Raw genomic sequence first — 18,698 nt, forward strand, 5'->3', positions numbered from 1 at the left:
TTGACCGAACGTTTTGTAAGTCATTTTAAGTATATTGAGCACGCCAGGAGCAGATGACTTTAGGAACAGTTTGGTACATACTCAGATAAGCAGTCAGAGACAAGGTGCTAAAGCATTTGCGCCTTGAAACAAGTAAAGTAATCCTCATTACAGGGAGAACTGGTGTTAACGTGTCCTCTTTTACACGAGAGAACATCAGATGTAAATCAAATGAAATCTATTATATGGAATCATGTTTTACAGAAACCAAAAAGAAGTAACCTCAATTTTCTGTGGCAGACTTCTGAAACAGTCATCTTACAATTACAAAAAGCCATAAAGTGATTAAAAACTTTTTTAAAAAAAAAGGAGGCACAGGATCTTAACTCAAACGTTGATCAGAAATCAGTGCAAATGAGAAAAACTGGTCAGAATGTTTCAGTCCAATGAAGACACAAACGCAGTGCTGTTTCACCATTTTATTCATGTTAACACCGACCTCCTACAGAAGATAATACAGCCTTTACAGTCAGGCCTTCATACATTCCCCATTTGAGCTGCACAAATCATCATGACTCACACATAAAAATAGAGACGGAGCATATTATGCTGTATATTTACTTTACAAATATAACATTTATACTGATTGCCCTTACATGATTTTAACAGATTAAAAAAATGCCATAGGTTCAAGAATAGTATCTTTCCAAGCCATATGAATTTATGTACTGCAGCAGATCAGGACCGAAAAATGACCAACGACAAACAATCACCAAACGTTCTCCTTTTTAAATGGAGTGCACGAGCAAACAGAGAGAAGAGAGTGTGAGAGTGTGTGTGGGGTCCTGTAAGTGTGAGAAAGGAGTGTGAGTCACCAGCAGGACAAACTTTAACAATATGTCCCTCTCCTAGAGTCTTGACCATCCAACGACCACACTGAATGCCGATGAGCTTGTTGTCATGACGACAGGTCAGCCTCAGAGGCCATGAGGTTACTCGAGCAGTGGGGAGGTGTGTGTGTGTGTGTGTGTGTGTGTGTGTGTGTGTGTGTGTGTGTGTGTGTGTGTGTGTGTGTGTGTGTGTGTGTGTGTGTGTGTGTGTGTGTGTGTGTGTGTGTGTGTGTGTGTGTGTGTGATGACATGAGGTTAAAGGTTTTGGAGTTAAAGAAAGGGATGCTGCTCAGTTGCAGTTTAAAATATGCCATACGCAGCCATATTTCATCTTTACATGCTTACATTTACAACAAACTACATAGTTTACATCTCAGTTAATCCTTCAAAAGACAAAGTGGAGTGTCGGTCCAACAAAACAGGACATTTGAACACATTGTCTTAGGTTTTAGGAAACTGTAAGACATTGCTTTTTCTGGCCTTTTATAAACCAATGAATTGATCTACTTTCCTAATTGTTTCAACAGTTTCAGGCAGCCATTGGCTTTCATTCATTTCCATACCGTCTAAAAAAAATTAGCTTGGCTGATGTTTGGCTTAAACATTGACACATTTGTGTTCATGTTTGTGTAAATGTTTGCGCCAAATGTTTGGCAAGCGACAGTCTGCTAACTGATTTTCGTACAGAAGGGCAAATACATGAAATCTGAAACATTCATTGAAAATTTGTCAAAAATGTTAAGTGTCCATGACTTCTAGTTAAGGAGTTAAAAGTTGCAGACACGCAGTCCTTTCAGTGCCACCCCACATCAAATTAAAAGACTAATAGTCATCTGTCCTTCCACCGACCCGTCCATCTAAAACAATATCAGCTGATCAAAAGCACCACACCGTTTACAAAGTGTCCGAATATATTCTCTCCTGATAGATTTCTTTTTTTTTTTTTAAAGTGGGGGAAGGGGCTTAAATAAAAATCAACACAGACTATGGAGGGCCATATCAGGTCAACTTTAACCAGGATTATTTGCTAATGTGGGTAGGCAGTGGGTGGATTAGGACGAACACATGATTCTCTGCTTTGTCACATGACCAAACAACTATAAGCAGAGTAAACAGACGTCATCCACGTTGAAGAGTCAGATAAAAACGTACAGTAAGGCCCATTTAAAGTAGTCTGCTACATCCTGACTGCATGCGATAAACATGGGCCAACTGAATCTGCGTTCGGGGTAGCAGGTTGTTATCTAACATCCGTCCAGGGTACTAAACAGAACAGGGAATACATGGCAGCAATGTGACATGTTTTTGTACATTTAGTGTTGTTATGGTGAAGCATTAGTTTCAAGGTGTCTGCATTTGTCACACATCTTACAAAGTTTCACAGGAGCCGATAGAGTTGTGTCCCCTTGACTTCACAATGAGTGTTAAAGTAGAGAGGAATGACAGGGATGTCTATGGGGCCACAGGAATAGAAATGAACAAGTACCCAGCCTTACTGACACATATTGGATTGTCCTCCTGTGGGGAGACAGCATCCACTGGGCTGCCACAGGATTGCTCAGTGGGACAGAATCTGGTTTTGTAAACTGCATGTGTCAAAATCTGTGGAAAACAGCAGCACGCTGACGCAGCAGCTGTTAATTATTTTCTAATCGACAGCATAATAGGCTTAATATTGTTTAAATCCAAGTGGAGCAGCCTATTACTCATAACTCAGAATAATCTCTGAATATACGCAAAGGAATTAGTGGGAAGATGAAGAAGTGGAGATGAAGAAGACAACAAAGAAGAAACAGCTGAGGAAGAAGAAGCATTCCTTTTGCAGAGTTAAGCTTCTGCCACATTCAGGCACGCTGCTAACACCCCCTCTCCCCAGTCCCAAAGGCAACTCTACGTCTGATCAAGTCGTCTCCTTGGTGACACAAACACTAATCCCTCATTATGGGATGTAGGCTGCGGCGCCCCGAAGCCCGTTTTTTTTTATTACCATATCACACCACTCCAAACGGAGCAGATTACTGTAATCTGCGAACACTGGAGCAGACAGATTAGATTAAGCTCATTACACACATAAAATATGGGAAAAGGGGTTAAAAACACCTTGGTCCATTGGTTAAACACACTTCAGAGCACACACAAACACACTTTTTTGGTCATCTGTGTACACCAACAAACTCTGAGCTGGTGCCAAATGTAAAATGTATAAATCTTCTTACGGATCTATTCACTTGCAATTCTCAAATGGAATTAAAAAACAAAACAATTAACAGCGCACAGGTAAGGTCTGTAAAGGCGTGCTTTAGAAGTGTTTAAGTGCAAATAAGCCTGCTTCTCCCATAACACATTTTAATGCTTGCCTGAATTTCTGTCCCTTTGTAGTTACAGATGTATTTTTAATGACTGTGGCAGGTGACGAACCACAAGTGATACAAATTATATGATCAATTGACACAATTTTCCGATCGGTTCATGCCGTTGTCTTGGACGTGAGCAGCATGCTAAAGGTGCTTAAAGTACCCACTGTAGTGTTTGTATATGAGTGTATGACGGAGAGAGAGAGAGGGAGAGAGAGAGAGAGAGAGAGAGAGAGAGAGAGAGAGAGAGAGAGAGAGAGAGAGAGGGAGATGATATAACAGTACTCCAGCCAAGTTTCCGCTCCCTTACTCTCCTCTCATCCCGTGCGTTTCCTTTTCAGCGACTCCAGCTGTAGCAGAGAGAAAGAGTACATTACATCGTGCATGATGCACATACATGATGATACAAATATTTGGTTATATTGACAGTAAAGAGTAACCCTAACCTCAGTCTCTACCATCCTAAACCTGCCCAGTGCATCCTTGGCAGCGTCCTAGAGAATATGGAGATTGAAAAACATACACAATAATGCTGCATTCATGTGGTGTCAGAATATCAGAAAATCTAGTTAAATACGGGGGAAAATTCATGTAAAAACCCAATCAAGTCAGAATGACAACTCAGAGTCATATCAGTCATACGTTACACATAAACATGGCGGGCAAAAGTAAATGTTGGGTTGATGATAAGTAACATTTTATCTGAAATATGGTATTCGGTTGTAGCTGTTTAATTGTGGTCCAAGTAAAGGGACTTAGATTAGTTAGAAAAGCTTTTTGTTAGCATTAACCCTGATAACAGGTCAGGCAGGCTGTAAACCAACTTTTTGGCTCACCTGCTAAGCGGACCGTTGGATGATAGAATCTACCTGCCAAGTAAATATTTTACACGCCAAATAATAAATTGCCTCTTTTTGTTGCATATACATCTGTTTCAGTACTTTTCATTGAGATGAACAGCACTGTATAGCCAGACATGCTTAGAAAAGAGGCCAAAGTATTATTTAGAAATATATTTTAATATTATCAATTTCAAAACATTGCAAATTGAGTGCAAAACTTTGACAAAGTCTGACTTAGTCTGCATCTCTAATCAGAACTCCTCATCACTGTCTTCAGCAGACACCCTCTTTGCACCACCATCCATATAGTCAGGCCGTCTGCTTCTAACTGACCTCTCGTGCCAGAGTCATAGTGTGTCCGGCAGATGGCGCAAAACATGACACCTGTCGAGTTTTCGGACTGAAGCCATTCCTTGTCGGTCTTACACTTCTCACTCAACTTCCTCACTTGTGCTTTTTTCGTCGATGTTTCGCCTTGTTTTCGACCTATCTCCTCTGTGTTTTTCCTCTTTGGTTCAGTCAGTCACTTCGCCAAACTTTTAAAGAGCGGTGATGCGTACGCTACCATTTGGCGAGTGGCGACCGCTAGTTTACAGCCCTGAGGTCAGGTATTGTATAGCAATATTCAAGTGGTTTTGGGGAATATACTGGTGCAGCAACAAGTCTGTGACAAAATCACAAATATAAAGCTTCAACCTGATTCAGCACAAAAGTGTATAAAGTGCACAACTGTACTCACCCTGTTGCCTTGGCTGGAGTATTTCTTCACAGAGTCAGCATAACCTTGGACGGAGCGCTGCAACACGTGTTCATACTCTATATGTGATGAAAGGAAATGTGGGTGTTTGAGAGGTTGAGACAAACTGTACTACAACCCAAATTCCAATGAAGTTGAGATGTTGAGTAGAACGTAAATAAAAACAGAATACAATGATTTGCAAATCCTTTCCAACCTATATTAACAATGAGTGTTTATAAGTTTATTGGCCTGAACAATAAATATCTTGTCTTTGTAGTGTATTCAATTGGATATAGGTTGAAAAGGATTTGCAAATCATTGTATTCTGTGTTTATTTATGTTTAACACAACATCCCAACCTCATTGGAATTGGGATATATGTGTTAGTGAAGTAGATACTTGTGTGTATTCTGTGTGTGTTACCTGACAGTAGAGCGGAAGAGCCTCGCTCCAGCTGTGCTTTCTGCCACTGTAGCCGGTGTGTGACCTCTTTGTGTTGATGGATGAGGTCAGATGGGGGATCCCGTCGTGCCTTTCGGTACTCTGCAATCTGAAGAAAGGCGTAATGACTGACAAGACTTTCGAGCCTTTGGGCCATTACAAGCATTAGTGAGGTGAAGACGGGCTTAGACCACACAAACGCATATACTGTACATACCTTTCTCTCCAGGCGCTCCTTGTCATAGTTAAGGAGGCTGAAGCTGTAGAGTTTGTACTGTGGAGGAGAGTTGTGGGAATGACTGCTCTTGCTGCTCGCTTCATGTCTGGTTTTAGACCGAGGAGATGGAGCCTGACACACACACACACACACACACACACACACACACACACACACACACACACACACACACACACACACACACACACACACACACACACACACACACACACACACACACACACACACACACACACACACACACACACACACACACACACACACACACACACACACACACACACACACACACACACACACACACACACACACACACACACACACACACACACACACACACACACACACACACACACCTTAATAGAACTGACTATCAATATATGTTTTTGCCAATAGCTTCTGTTAATCTTGCATGTGTTAACTTTGCAAAGGGAGCTACAGGATGACAGCATATTAATAAGAGGGTAGCAGCTCACATCCTCACTGAAGGTTGGGTAATGCTTGTGACAAACTAGATTGTACGACGTGTTGTTCAAAGACAACTAAAGTGTGTTTAAAGCTGTCACTAGTGGCCACATTTTAAAGCGGGGCGCAAAGCCTGCTCTCATAAGTCCGGTTTCCCTCCGAATGTAGCGCACATTTTAATCAAATTTTCTGATAATGTGCTAAACAAAATGGAAATGAATGCACGTTTCCATGTACTATCGTTAAGCCAATATTAGGAGTTGGTCAACTGAAATAAACAGCTGGTCTCTTGTGCCATTAAACCCTCCCAGAAGAAAAGCACACAAGTAGGTGATGGAATTAAAGTCCAAGTCAAATGTCAAAGGAATGAAAATGATGTAGAAAAACATGATGGAAATATAGCACTTGTTTGTTTCATGTATTCATTATAGTTACAGTCTCCTAATTGGTTCACAGATCAGAACTTGAGTTTCAAATGAAGTTTTCGCACCTATATGATTAATTTGTAACCTTGGAGCGTTATCCTCTTGGTTTATTTTCCCAGAGAAAAATACAAGTGAACCAAAATGCGTCACTACTAACCATGGGAGAATGTTTACTCTGCTTATTAATCAGATATGTCTGGAGCGAGAGCAAGAAACACCTAAGGAAGGTCCTTTGTCATAGACTAGTGCATATTTCTGTGAGAGCAACATTGCCAATTCCCTGTCTGAGTGTTACTACTACTACGCAAGCTGCTACAGTTTGTGTGTGCACTACTGCAGTCCAGAATGCAAAGCAGACCAGATGACAGCAGCCGTTTAGCTCAAATTTGTGGAGTAAACCTGGTAGATGGGTCTGATCACAATCTCACCTAGAGCAATATGTATATATATATATATATCATTAAAATGCATTTAAAATGTTGAGCGTAAATACCACTTTATGTTCTGATCCTTGCACGTTATGTTCATTTTGCACTGAAGTTCATAATACAATGAGCAAATACTCAGTACTTTTTATTTGTCAAGTATTTAATTCACACAGGAGTACACAAGAATAGGCTTTACTATGTGGTCATTTCATATGTACTATTTATTTATTAAATTACCAGAAAACATGCTATATCATGATACATACCTTATCAAGATAAGAAATGACCTTAGAATAAAACTATTTGGCCGTATCAATCAACTTTATTCTCACCACAAGCCAACTGTACCGAAGTGTACCTGAGTTTGTTTGTAACAAGACTGGTTGTTTTGGTCCACACCCGTGTTTGACTGCTGTGACTGCTTTGACAGCTGCCCAACGAACGCACCAAGGGTGTAAACGCTCCAGGGTTCGATTCAACCGAACCAAAAAAGGCAGGTGTGAAAACGCCTTAAGTCTGTTTGTACTTTTCTATACAGATAAACATTGTTACATACAGATAAACAATGCAACAGATGTAATGTATAGAGGGAGTGTAACTGAAGCTACCCCCTCCCTGGTTAGGCCTTTTGTTAAATCTATGTAGGGGGGGATTCCTAACACTGATAATCTGACAAACACTTCATTACGAGAATACTGACCCTTACAGATATCCCATTTTAAGGATGGCACACTGGCTTAGTTTTTTGCACAGAAACACAACCAGGTTTTAAGTGCGGACATCACTCGGCAGGCTAGAGCCTTTGTGAGGAGTCTGCATTTCCCTCCCGTGTCCTCCACAGTCTACACACATGCAGGTCAGGGGAATGAGAAACTCTACTCACCCGTTCTTTTTGTCTCTCCGGAGGAGAAAGAGAGGACACTGGATCAAGAACCAGCCACTTCTCTGTTACAGGCTGGAGATCAGCTCCCGATAAAGGCTCTCTGATCTTCACCCTCACCTCCAACTTTCCACCTGTAGCTTTACGTCCATCCATCACCTATGAAGCACATGCACGCTGTTGGATAGTTGTGGTGTGTATGTGGGTGTATGCAGTTGTGTTTACGGGTTATTGACACTCACCTCTATTATCTCTCTAATGTCACAGTGGTGTTCTAGAGCCTCGAGCTTCAGCTGAGCAGTGCCCACAACTCTGTCTGTCTTAAACAGGCCCCTGTAAAGTGCAGAGAGAGAGAGAGAGAGAGAGAGAGAGAGGGAGAGAGAGAGAGAGAGAGAGAGAGGGAGAGGGAGAGGGAGAGGGAGAGGGAGGGAGAGAGAGAGAGAGAGAGAGAACACCACAACTGATAAAAGCGTGTTTGCAGCATAAATCATGAGGATAAACAGGGAAGATTGTGAGTATATTGCCGCAAAAGCAGTAGTGGTTTTTACCCCTTGTGGACGATCTCAAACTTGACGCCTTTGGACTGGACGACTCGTTTGAAGCCTTTGTGGGTGCGGTTGATGTTGAGTTTGAAATTCTCTTTAAACTCTGGGCTGTTGGTGTTCTTTACTGTGTTTGTTTTGTCCCTCTGAGCCTCTTCCTACACGCACATAAATACATTAATTAAAGCAGATCTTGATATAAACAGAGCGAGATATCCATAATCTACTCACTGAGTGAGAAAGATCCTTACCGCACTAGGAAAAGGAAACTCAAACTTCACACTGGCATCCAGATCGCTCGGTGAGACACCTGAAGGCAGAGACGTAGGTGTAAGAGAACATACACTTGACACATTACTGCCTGGTTAATTAGAAGTCGCAGAGCTGCCTTCAGTACCTGAGGGAGCTGGTAGGTTGATGCCTTTGATGATGTACAGTATCAGGTCATTAGAAGTCAGGTTGGTGTGGATCCTAAACAACAAAAATTGGGGTCGTGATCTTTCAGAAACAGCACCAGTGATAGACAACAACCAGTCAGCATCATTGAAAGCCAAATAATCCTGACTGTAGAATGAGTCACTGCCAGAGCCACCTAGCTGTTAGCTTGGTATGATACTGGAGCAGAGCCAAAGTGAGTCACAGGGAGTCGATCTGACTCATCTGCCGTGCTAGTCCGTGAAATTCTGATGCAATGATACAGAATCTTAATAACCAACTATACATTCAGTTCAGTTTTAAAGCCTATACTAAAACATGAAGTTTATAATCCTTAAAAGTACAATGAAATAGGAATTATGACGACCCAATGATATACTGACTGTCGTACTTTACTTTTAAACTGAATTTCAGGGATTAAAACATCAGGATTGGATTGCTGGTAAAAAAAAGTTTATATAATTACTGCATCATTTAGCTGTCACAAAACCTTGGGATGAAAAAAAATCCCTTAAGTGGAATGCAACGATTATGCAGCCGGAGTTTATCACACATCACTGTAGGTCCAAGTAAAAGGAAACAGGATTTATGTGCATGAACACACAGAAATGCACCTCCAAACCCAGTAATCACAGCCAATTTTAAAATTATATTGAAGGTTTTACGACAGAAAAAACAACACGTTAATAAGAACAACTTACTCATAAACCAAAGCACTGGACAAAATAAAGTTTTGATTTAATGATGCCACTAAAGGAAAAGTCAGGGGATCACCTCAGTTCATTCTGTGGTGGATGTAAATGTGTGTACCACATTGCACGGCAATCCATCAAATAGTTTTAAGAAATTTCAATAAAAGCCAGAAATAACTACCTCAGGGTGACGCTACAAGAAACGCCAGGGGATCACCAGTTGTTAGGGTTTATCCTCTCAAAACCCTGAATCTCTCTACTAAGATTAATGGCAAGATTAATATCAACAATCTGATAGTAGTAGAGCTATTTCAGTCTGGACCAAAGTGCTGGACTAACCACCGGCATCTCTACAGTCGCTACATGCCATTTTGAAGAAAATATATTGTAATAAAATATTATCATGCAGTCCACTGTCTAAGAGTTTGTTGCTGACTTGATGGTGTTGAAGGTCCTCTCCTCTGTGCGGCACTTGGGGACTGGCTGGCCCTTGGCGTGGGCGTTTTTCAGTATCTCTATGTTCTTCACACACTCCTCAACGAGCTTCTCAAACCTGGGGAGAGACAGACATGGTCCTTACACACAAATGATCATACGTCATATGAAGTCTTACAGAATGGCCAGGTGCTTTCACAGGTCTGATCTCTGCACAAACAGCTCTATTTGCTGAAAAGAACCCATGTATTCCTTCATTTTGGAGCTTTATCTTTGGAAAAAACATGTTTCTGGGCAATAACAATTTTTCTAAGCATATCTGAAGAAAAGGGAAGCAATGCTGAAGACTGTTCAGGAGTGCATGATGTGTGAGGGTTAAATGTATATGAAAATCTGTGAAAAAGATCTGTGAGGAAAATGTGTAAAATATGCAGCGTGACATGAAGATGACACCACCCTCCACAACTGTGATGATGTGCTTCATTGATCAAATCGAACAGTACATCAACTCAAGAATATACTGCTTACCTGATAAGTCATTTCGCAGGTAAATATTAAACAGTAGCCTCTAAAATGTTTTTCTATTTAAGGTAATAAACAATGTGTTTCTCTGGGCTTGGGACTGTTAACTCAGCAATTTAAAAACGCTGGGTTGATGATATTTGTTGAAACAGCAAACAGCTAGCTAACGTTATTATTGTAATTCATCATACAGCATTCTATGAACATGATGTTGGTCAATCACTTTCAGTCACACTGTTTCAGCCAGTACTCACTCACAGTGGGTATTTTCTCTAGACTGAGTTTTTTCTATAGTACTTCAACCTGCTTTATAATCTTTTGTCATTTAAATTACTATTTTGACAAAAAAAAAACATTGTGAACATGTGTGTATGTGTGTATGCAATTAACCCAACTTCTAACACCAGAAATGTATTGCATTTTAAATGCACGGCTGCAGAAACATGCAATAAAATTCATATATGGAAAAATACAACTAAGGAATGTCTCTTACTTCAGAGCCTCAGCCACATTGCCCATGCGCGTGAGCTCTTGAGAGTATCCCAAACATTTCTGTAGATTGAGGTATGGAACAAAAGGAGGCATGGGTATGAAAACAGACAATAGCCAAAGACAATACCATACAGAACAATTGTGATTTAAAAAACTGCACAACTGGAAAAAATGATGAACAATATTTAAGGCTATAATCATTGGTGCTGTATGACATCAACATCAGTGTACGCTGGTCACTGATATACAGCAAGATTTAGGGTGTGCACTTTCTTATATAATTTACATAAAAAGAGAAGGGAGAGAGGTGTGTCTTGACCTCATGCTGCTTCCGAAAAAGTTCCATGAGGCCATGGTACTGTTCACTGGAGCGAGGGGAGAGAGGGGAGGTGCGGGAACGAGCCAGGGAGTAGTCCTCCTCACTGACTGGAGCATTGGGGATCTGTCAGGAAGGAGACAATTACAAATCTGGTAAGAAACAAAAACAAAACCTGAAATTGTGAATATCTGTTTCTAAGCTTATGCAATATTCTGCAGACAAGAAGACAAACTAACAGAGGCACAAGCTTAATATTCCTGGTTATTACACTGCGAGGATGAGTCAGAAAAAAAGTACATAGATTATACGAAGCAGAGATGTTGAATAAAGGTTAGGCAAAATGAAAGAAAGCCATATGGGAGAAGCGGTACTGGAAGTATGCAGATAAACTCACACACTCACAGGTACAGACAAACACACAGAAGGTGAGTGATGTGATACTGACGAGCACAGAGGGGTTTTGATTTCACCCCGTGCGTTTTTCATACCGCTTTCTATTTCTGTCCCATTTTGTGTTAACACACCTCACACTTTTGTGACAACATGTTCATCACACATACACCTGCTGTCTCTTGCCTGTTCTTGCATATCATTCATTTGCACATAAGAATACATTTATGACCTTGGTGATATCAACAGGTAGGCCAGACTTGGCAGCAGTGATCATGGGGTCCAGGCCCTTGGCATGTCGGAGGTGCTGCGCTGCTCCATTCATGTCCTGCAAACAATCACATGGCAGCAGGTGCATCGATCAAACTGCAGCAAACACAACAGATGTTCATGACTCCAATAAAACAAGAAGTGGCTGTGCTAAAGACATTTAGGTGTGTGTGCAGGGAACCCTTCTACAGCAAAGAAAAAAGCTTACCTTCATCTGTTTGGAGCGCAGAGCTGCACGCAAAAAAGACTGTCGCCTTAGCAACAGAAAATCTACTTGCTGCTGGGCTGCAAGGATAATTGAGAGAAAAAGAAGTGAAACTCTGCCACGTGTCAAACACATTTGGTACGTGCAGGAACTGGGCAGGCAGGTGGGCATGTTCATGCACATACACAACCCCTCACTCTGAATGCACCTTTAAGTCCCAGTTTTGGAGCCGAGGAGCCTCCAGGGGCCTGAGGAGCTGGAGACTTTGCTTTCTGGACAGGTGGGCGCACTGCAGGCTGCGAGGGATAGAAAATATTAGGTTTAGTCACCACACAAATGCAATCAAGTATACATTCCAAGCTACAGGATTATTCTCTTGAAGTGCAACTTGAGAAACTTGTGTGGTTGTTTTAGTATTTTTAACAATTTTAGCAAAGCTAGGTCTTCACTAAAATGTGGGAGTTACTGTTCTGTAAATAACCAAAGTATTATACTTTACTGTGGCAGGAGGTGCAGCAGAGAAAACACTCATGATTCAATAACCTAGCACAGAAGCTGGCATGGTAAACAATAAAACATTGCTAGCTTTGGTTAAAAGGCAACCGATCAGATTACTTGGCTGCACAACAACAACATGACCATTTGGTAGTGCCTTTATTTATTAATTAATTTTTACCTTGGCAGCCTCTCTTTGTCCATCCCCTTCTTCATCTTCAGCGTCTGCATCCTGATTAGCTATTTTCATAGCAGTTTCCAGGACACCCATGAAGTTCTGCGGACTCCCCTCTGAGCCCTGAAGTGGTGGACAGCCTGGAAGAGCAGCACACACGTGAGTTAGTGTAATTATACAGTGCAACCTAGAGGTATAATCCTGAGACACACATGGAGAGAGTTACCTGGTGGCACAGGTAGATCTGACAAGTTGACAGGTCGTCCAGCTTTGTGAGCTCTGATGGCATCCTGGTATTGCTGTTATGAGGATAATATTGAGAATCCTGTTATTGAGGGTCATTTCCATCCTTGGATACTCTTACACTACTGGTAGTGCATTTCATAACCTCTTTTTATGACTTGATGTTTTTGTAAATGAATATAACATCAACACTGTAAATTAAAAAACACAGCATATTTGCAAGAATACAACCTCCACATTTTTCTATTCTCTCACAAAATATAAAGTGGCGTATTCAGAAAAACAGAAAAAAAACAAAAAACAATACATACTGACAAAAGCTTAACTCCCACATGGAAATCAATGTCATCAATCTACTCCTACAAAAGCAATATACATGCCACACAACCGGATTTTGTCCTTTCTTTCATGTTCTTGTTTTATCTATTTTCCCTGCCTTAGCCAAATCAACTTTGATCAAAGCTGTCCTAGTTTCCCCACAATGGCTTTCAAACAATCCTCAGAGAACAAGACAAACTTTATTGCAGGTTTTTTTTCTGGTAGGCAATATGAGCAACAGTAGTGGTTACAGGCAAAACAACAGAGGGTATTTCCAGTCAAAATGAAGTGAGTCATACACTAATTATTCAGAGAAATGAGGAAAACACACCAGTGAATAGCAGCACAGAGCCAGGAACACAAGGTGCATCGCAAACAGCTGTATCTTTAGGAATATCTAACGCCATAAGTAGGTGTTACTGATGGAGGAAAAAAGAAACGATTCAAAAATATTCTAAAGTGTATGGTGTGTACCTTGACAATGCGCTGGTGCATGCGAGCCTTACGATCATCTCCTTTGCTCTTGGCTCCCTCTGCTGCTGACTTGTAGATGTCCATCCTCTGCTGCAGGGCTTCTGCCAAACTGCTGGGAGCTGGCAGATCTTTGCGACACACACACAGACACACAGACAAACTTTATTCTTGAAATTCCCATGGATCATTTTAAATCACCTGAAGGATCATGGCTACTTGGGTCTTACCAGCAGTAGCCACCTGGGTTGGGGTTGGGGCAGGTGCAGCGGGGGCAGCAGGTTTAGAGGAAGACTGAGGAGGAGGAGGGGCACACTTTTCTGCCACTACGTCTTCTGCAGATGATCAGACATGAGTGGAGGGTTGGAGATGGGCTATCATTATCATCATCATCATCATCATCATCATCATCATTATCACTTTTAGGTCAGGTAAGCAGCAGAAATATACACAATAAAAAACACATCCACTTACACACAAGCACATTTTTAACAGAATCAGAAATGATCACACATCTAAAAAAGTATGTTAAAAATTCTATTTGTATGACGCTTATTTATGTAAGGAAGTCTTTCCAAGTTCAGTATTTATTTACCCATGGGGTATTAACAATGAGCCAGTCCCAATGATAGCGTGTAGTTCTCTTCTTGTTGTTAATGAGGACCAGCCCACTCTTTCATATAATACAAAGAGATTAGTATGGAAGGCAGGCCACTTGGGTAAACTGCATTAAGTTCACAGACATTTATAAGATTGAACAATCTAGGATAGAACTATGGATTCTTGAGAATAAACCATGTTTTGTCTTGTCGGTATTCAGTATGTAAGCTTGCAGTAATTTCTTTCTAAAAGAAATTTATAGAAATCTAAACATGGCCTGAATTGGAAAAGGGTCATGTGCTCAAGTCTGTGTTCTAACAGACAAATATGCACAAACCCAGTTTGAGCAAAAGCAAGCAAAATACCATTTGTGTAGTAAAATGCAGTGATCAACATTATCAAAAGCCTTGGGAAGGTCAGGAAGTAGTGCTCTAGAGTGGTTACACTGACCAGGAGGAGGAGGTAGTGAACTCAGCTCTAGTGTTTTGCCTCTGTCCAGCGCGTCCACCAGCATGTCCAGCTTCTGCATGAAGGAAGGTCAATTCTATTAGGATTAACTTTTTCTGTATACACTTACACAAACAAATAGATGTATTAACCTGATAACTTTGACATTAGTTTCTGTCACCTTAGCAGTGAGGTAGTGCTGCTTTGCCAGGTCTATGTTGCCGCTCTGTTTGGCATTTATGGCAGCTATCTTATACTCCCTCTGTCTGGACAACACTGCCTGTTTCAGCTCTGAATGGAGAGAAGACATACGTGTGTTTGTGGGTGTAACGGAATGAGAGAGAGAACAAACTAAAAAGATTTTTGGTTTTAAAAGTTCAGGAAGATGACAGTGACATTAAGCAGGGACTTTTGAAGTACTGTGTCTGTGAGCAGTAATAAATAAGGAAAAGTGGTTATGTAGAGCTAGTTGATCGCTTTTAAAAATAGTAGAGATCACTACGTATTTAATTAATAGGTTTGATTATATTATGTTTATAACACAGCTTTGTTGAATACTTGGATAACAGATCGCTTCTATGGATAATATATGGACACAGTTCTGATCATAAACTCTGCAAGGCCAAAACAAATGTCTGATAATTGCGATCTGATCAGCAGGTAATAAGAAACAGCAACATCAGTAAACATGTACTATATTTACTTTGAGAGGACAAAGTGTGAAGCATAAATGTGCTGGATGAAAAGAACAACACACCATTTTCTAGTAGAAATAAAGATATTAAGTTTTAAATTGGGATTGTACTATAGAAAAAGTTATCGCCAGTCAAAAGGGTTCAAAGGGACAATCAATCCACAAATCCATTGATCAAATTTCAGCAGTTTTGTGGTGGTGAGGTTGCAAATGTGGAGAGACAACCACAGAGTACTCTGTATGTGATCATGAGCGTTCACCTGAGTGCTGTCCGTCAGGCTGGCTGGGGGTGAGGGGAGAGATGGCAGGTGTTCCCGGGGTGATGGCAGCAGCGGGTTTCTGGGGCACGGTCAGATGGAGCGGCTTCATATTTGGAGCTGCCGGCGCAGCCTCTCTAAGAGGCTTCTGATTTGTGGGAGGAGAAGGCATCAGCGTGGGCTCTGGCAGTTCTCGTTCTTTGATCGATTCAGACTCTGCTGTGATGGTAGACTTTCCACCAAGAGCAACTGGGGGCGGGATCTCTTCCTCGTTGACTGGTTTTCCTTTCCTGATAGACGTCAACATGGACTGCAGTGTCTAGGGTTGAAGAAGAAAAAAAAACATGAACATATGTTTTTAACATTACACAGAAGAATTGTTCAAAATGTTACAATATAAGATTGATGTATAAAAGACACATTTAGACATTTGAAGAGAGTTTGAATGAAGTATGGGGATCAAATTCTACTGAGGCTGCCTCTTTTCCCTCTCAAATTTACCTTTAACCCGCGGTCATATCTTCGAACTTTGCTCGTTTCCCCCGCAGCCTTGGCATTGGAAACTGCTGTCTTATACATCTCAATTCGCTCTAATAGGCACGACTCCAACCCAGTCGCACCACAGGGAGCAGCAGGAGGAGCAGAGTGGGATGCGACGCTCACTTTGGGAGCAGTCGGCGTGACGGCAGGAGGGGTGGGTGCAGGAGTTTGTTCCTCATCATCCTCTAAAACTTCATTCAGTTCTGCCTATGTACAGAGACGCAGGGAATTATACAGTTAAAATAAATCAAATATTTAGAGCCATTCAACATTAAAGCCTCTCCCTTATGAACTAAATGGATTATGGATGCGGTTAACAATTTGTATTTATTATCAGTTCACTATTTTTTCACTTAATCAAATAATAATTGTCTGTGAACTGTCAAAAAAGGTAAATATGCCTGACACAATTAACCCATTGTCAAAATACTGTGGTTTTAAAATTAATTTTCTGTCTACTTAACTGATAGATTAATTGTTTCAGCTCTGACAAAGACAACAGTGTCTTACCAGCAGATCTTCATCATCATCCAAATCTTCATCCCCCATGTCTTCATCATCTAGGTCTTTCATACAAAGAGCTGCCATTCGCTCTATATCAGCCATGTGAACAGGAGCTGTACGTACACAAGCATCACTAATATTCACTAACATATTCAGATCGAAGCACTAGGACTTGAATGAGACAGAAAGAAAAAATGTACCCTACAGTGGTAGATGTCAAGACATTAGAATAAGGGAATAAATGACCCTTTTTCACCTTTGCCTTCACCCTTCTTCCCCTGTAATCTCCCTCCACCTCCTCCCATCAGATTCAGAAGCTCTGCCTCCAGCTCTTCATCATTTCCCTCATCATCCATCCCTCCATCCGGGGTCAGGCCAAGGAGCAGCCCCATCTGAGACACAGTGAACAGACAGGAGGAAAGGCAAAGGGAGAAAGCTTCTGAATTATACCTGATGTTGACATACTAATATTATCATGATTCACACATCTCATTTTCTCACATGACGGGTGTTACCTGTTTGGCTCGCGCTGCCCCCTGACCCCGGGGAGGGGGGTTCCGACTGCGACTCATGGACTGTTACTACGCAACCTTAAAGTTAAGGAAGGATTAAATTAGTTGTGTAAATGGAAAGAAGGAGAAAGGTGATGAAAAGTATCCACTGCTAGTACACCTGTGACGTTATATAGTCGGCCATGACTTCAGTGGCAGTCACTTTGTGCCATTTTGTGTAATAATTCAAACTGCTTTAACGGTCCTGGCTCGAGTTTGTGCTCATGCTAGCTAACAGCAAGCACAACACACAAGAATAACATATCTACATAGCAACGCAGGCAGGCTATTTACCTTGTCAGTTTCACGAACCGTGATGTTACTGTTGCGGCCAGTCGGGTCGGTTATTTAAGTGTAAAACTGCTCAGAAACAAAAGGAGAAAAGACAGAAAAGATATACAAACACGCAGAAGAAATTTCACGTTTAGTTCGATCTGTCAAAACAAGAACGGTGAGGTGTGGAATTCACTTCCTACATTGCGTCTCCCATGGCAACGCACATCGCGTTTTACGGCTAGACGAAACACGCCCATTACTAACGTAAAAGAGCGAGCTATATATATATATATATATATATATATATATATATACATGATAAATAAAGTTAAAAATATATTTTATTATTTATTTTTACATTATATATTATATATATATATATATATATATATATATATATATATATATATATATATAATATAAATATATATAAATAGATATATAAATAGATATAAAATAAAATATATGAAAAATTGAAAAGGGGACAAAAAAACAAAGCGACAGACATTATCAAACCATTTAAATCAATCATATATAGTACATAAATAATATAAGAAATTAAGAAATGACAAAATAATAAGTAAATAAAATAAATAAATAAATAAATAGGTCTGATAAAATAAATACATCAAAAAAAGAAAATTTAAAAAAAATATATAAAGGGCAAGTTACAATGGCAGTTCACTGAATTTTATTTGTAATAAAATTCAATAGCTGATAAACCTAGACTCAAAATATACTTTTAATTCAATTAAAAAAAATGGGAATGAAGGGGTGGCCTTGGACATTTTACTTTATGTAAATGGAATTTACCTAGTAATATGAAGACATTAATGATGTTAAATTTATTATTGAGAGAGAAAGAGACAAAAATTATATTTTTCTCATCAAAGTGATACCTTTCTGTAGTTTTAGCAAAAAGAAAATGTTCCACATTTTTCCAAAAGATGATACAAAATGGACACTTATAAAATAAATGGATGATACTTTATCTTTTTTTTTTTTTTTTTTACAGAAGGGACAGCTGTCATCAGTGTCAGAAAATGTGGATATGTACACATTAGTATAGATGTTATGTAATAGCTTGAGATGTGATTCTCTAATTTTTGTTATAAATTGAAAATGTAAATGTGACAAGCCAAAC

At 40.3% G+C, this 18,698-nt stretch overlaps 1 protein-coding gene across 2 annotated transcripts; it reads right to left on the bottom strand.

The window, feature by feature from the left end:
* Window positions 1-468: 468 nt before the first annotated feature.
* cc2d1a (coiled-coil and C2 domain containing 1A) lies at window positions 469-17,729 on the bottom strand. Of its 2 annotated transcripts, XM_083935478.1 has the most exons (28): window positions 17,573-17,729; window positions 17,243-17,317; window positions 16,984-17,119; window positions 16,734-16,840; window positions 16,185-16,430; window positions 15,687-16,002; window positions 14,914-15,023; window positions 14,736-14,808; window positions 13,916-14,020; window positions 13,689-13,816; window positions 12,880-12,952; window positions 12,660-12,793; window positions 12,192-12,279; window positions 11,987-12,063; window positions 11,741-11,836; window positions 11,119-11,241; window positions 10,801-10,859; window positions 9,787-9,903; window positions 8,621-8,694; window positions 8,475-8,533; window positions 8,230-8,381; window positions 7,924-8,014; window positions 7,685-7,840; window positions 5,463-5,594; window positions 5,228-5,354; window positions 4,805-4,881; window positions 3,670-3,717; window positions 469-3,573 (listed from the first exon to the last, which is right to left on the bottom strand). In XM_083935478.1, exons 2-28 carry the CDS (start codon window positions 17,297-17,299, stop codon window positions 3,541-3,543), a joined length of 2,994 nt encoding a protein of 997 aa, XP_083791604.1. In that variant the 5' UTR covers window positions 17,300-17,317; window positions 17,573-17,729; the 3' UTR covers window positions 469-3,540. The 2 variants fall into 2 exon arrangements, with proteins under 2 accessions (XP_083791604.1, XP_083791603.1); XM_083935477.1 differs by having other exon boundaries at window positions 5,228-5,594.
* Window positions 17,730-18,698: the final 969 nt, after the last annotated feature.

Source organism: Echiichthys vipera (genome assembly GCF_963691815.1).
Source record: "Echiichthys vipera genome assembly, chromosome: 2".
Classification (NCBI taxonomy): domain Eukaryota; kingdom Metazoa; phylum Chordata; class Actinopteri; order Perciformes; family Trachinidae; genus Echiichthys; species Echiichthys vipera.

What these genes read in the sequence shown, in the direction of transcription:
- cc2d1a (XM_083935477.1), bottom strand. Translation starts at nt 17,299, where the DNA reads ATGAGTCGCAGTCGGAACCCCCCTCCCCGGGGTCAGGGGGCAGCGCGA. An exon ending in TGCACCAGCGCATTGTCAAG is followed by an intron (nt 12,953 to 13,688) that starts GTACACACCATA and finishes TCCTCATAACAG; the next exon opens with CAATACCAGGATGCCATCAG. An exon ending in AATGTGGCTGAGGCTCTGAA is followed by an intron (nt 9,904 to 10,800) that starts GTAAGAGACATT and finishes GTCTCTCCCCAG; the next exon opens with GTTTGAGAAGCTCGTTGAGG.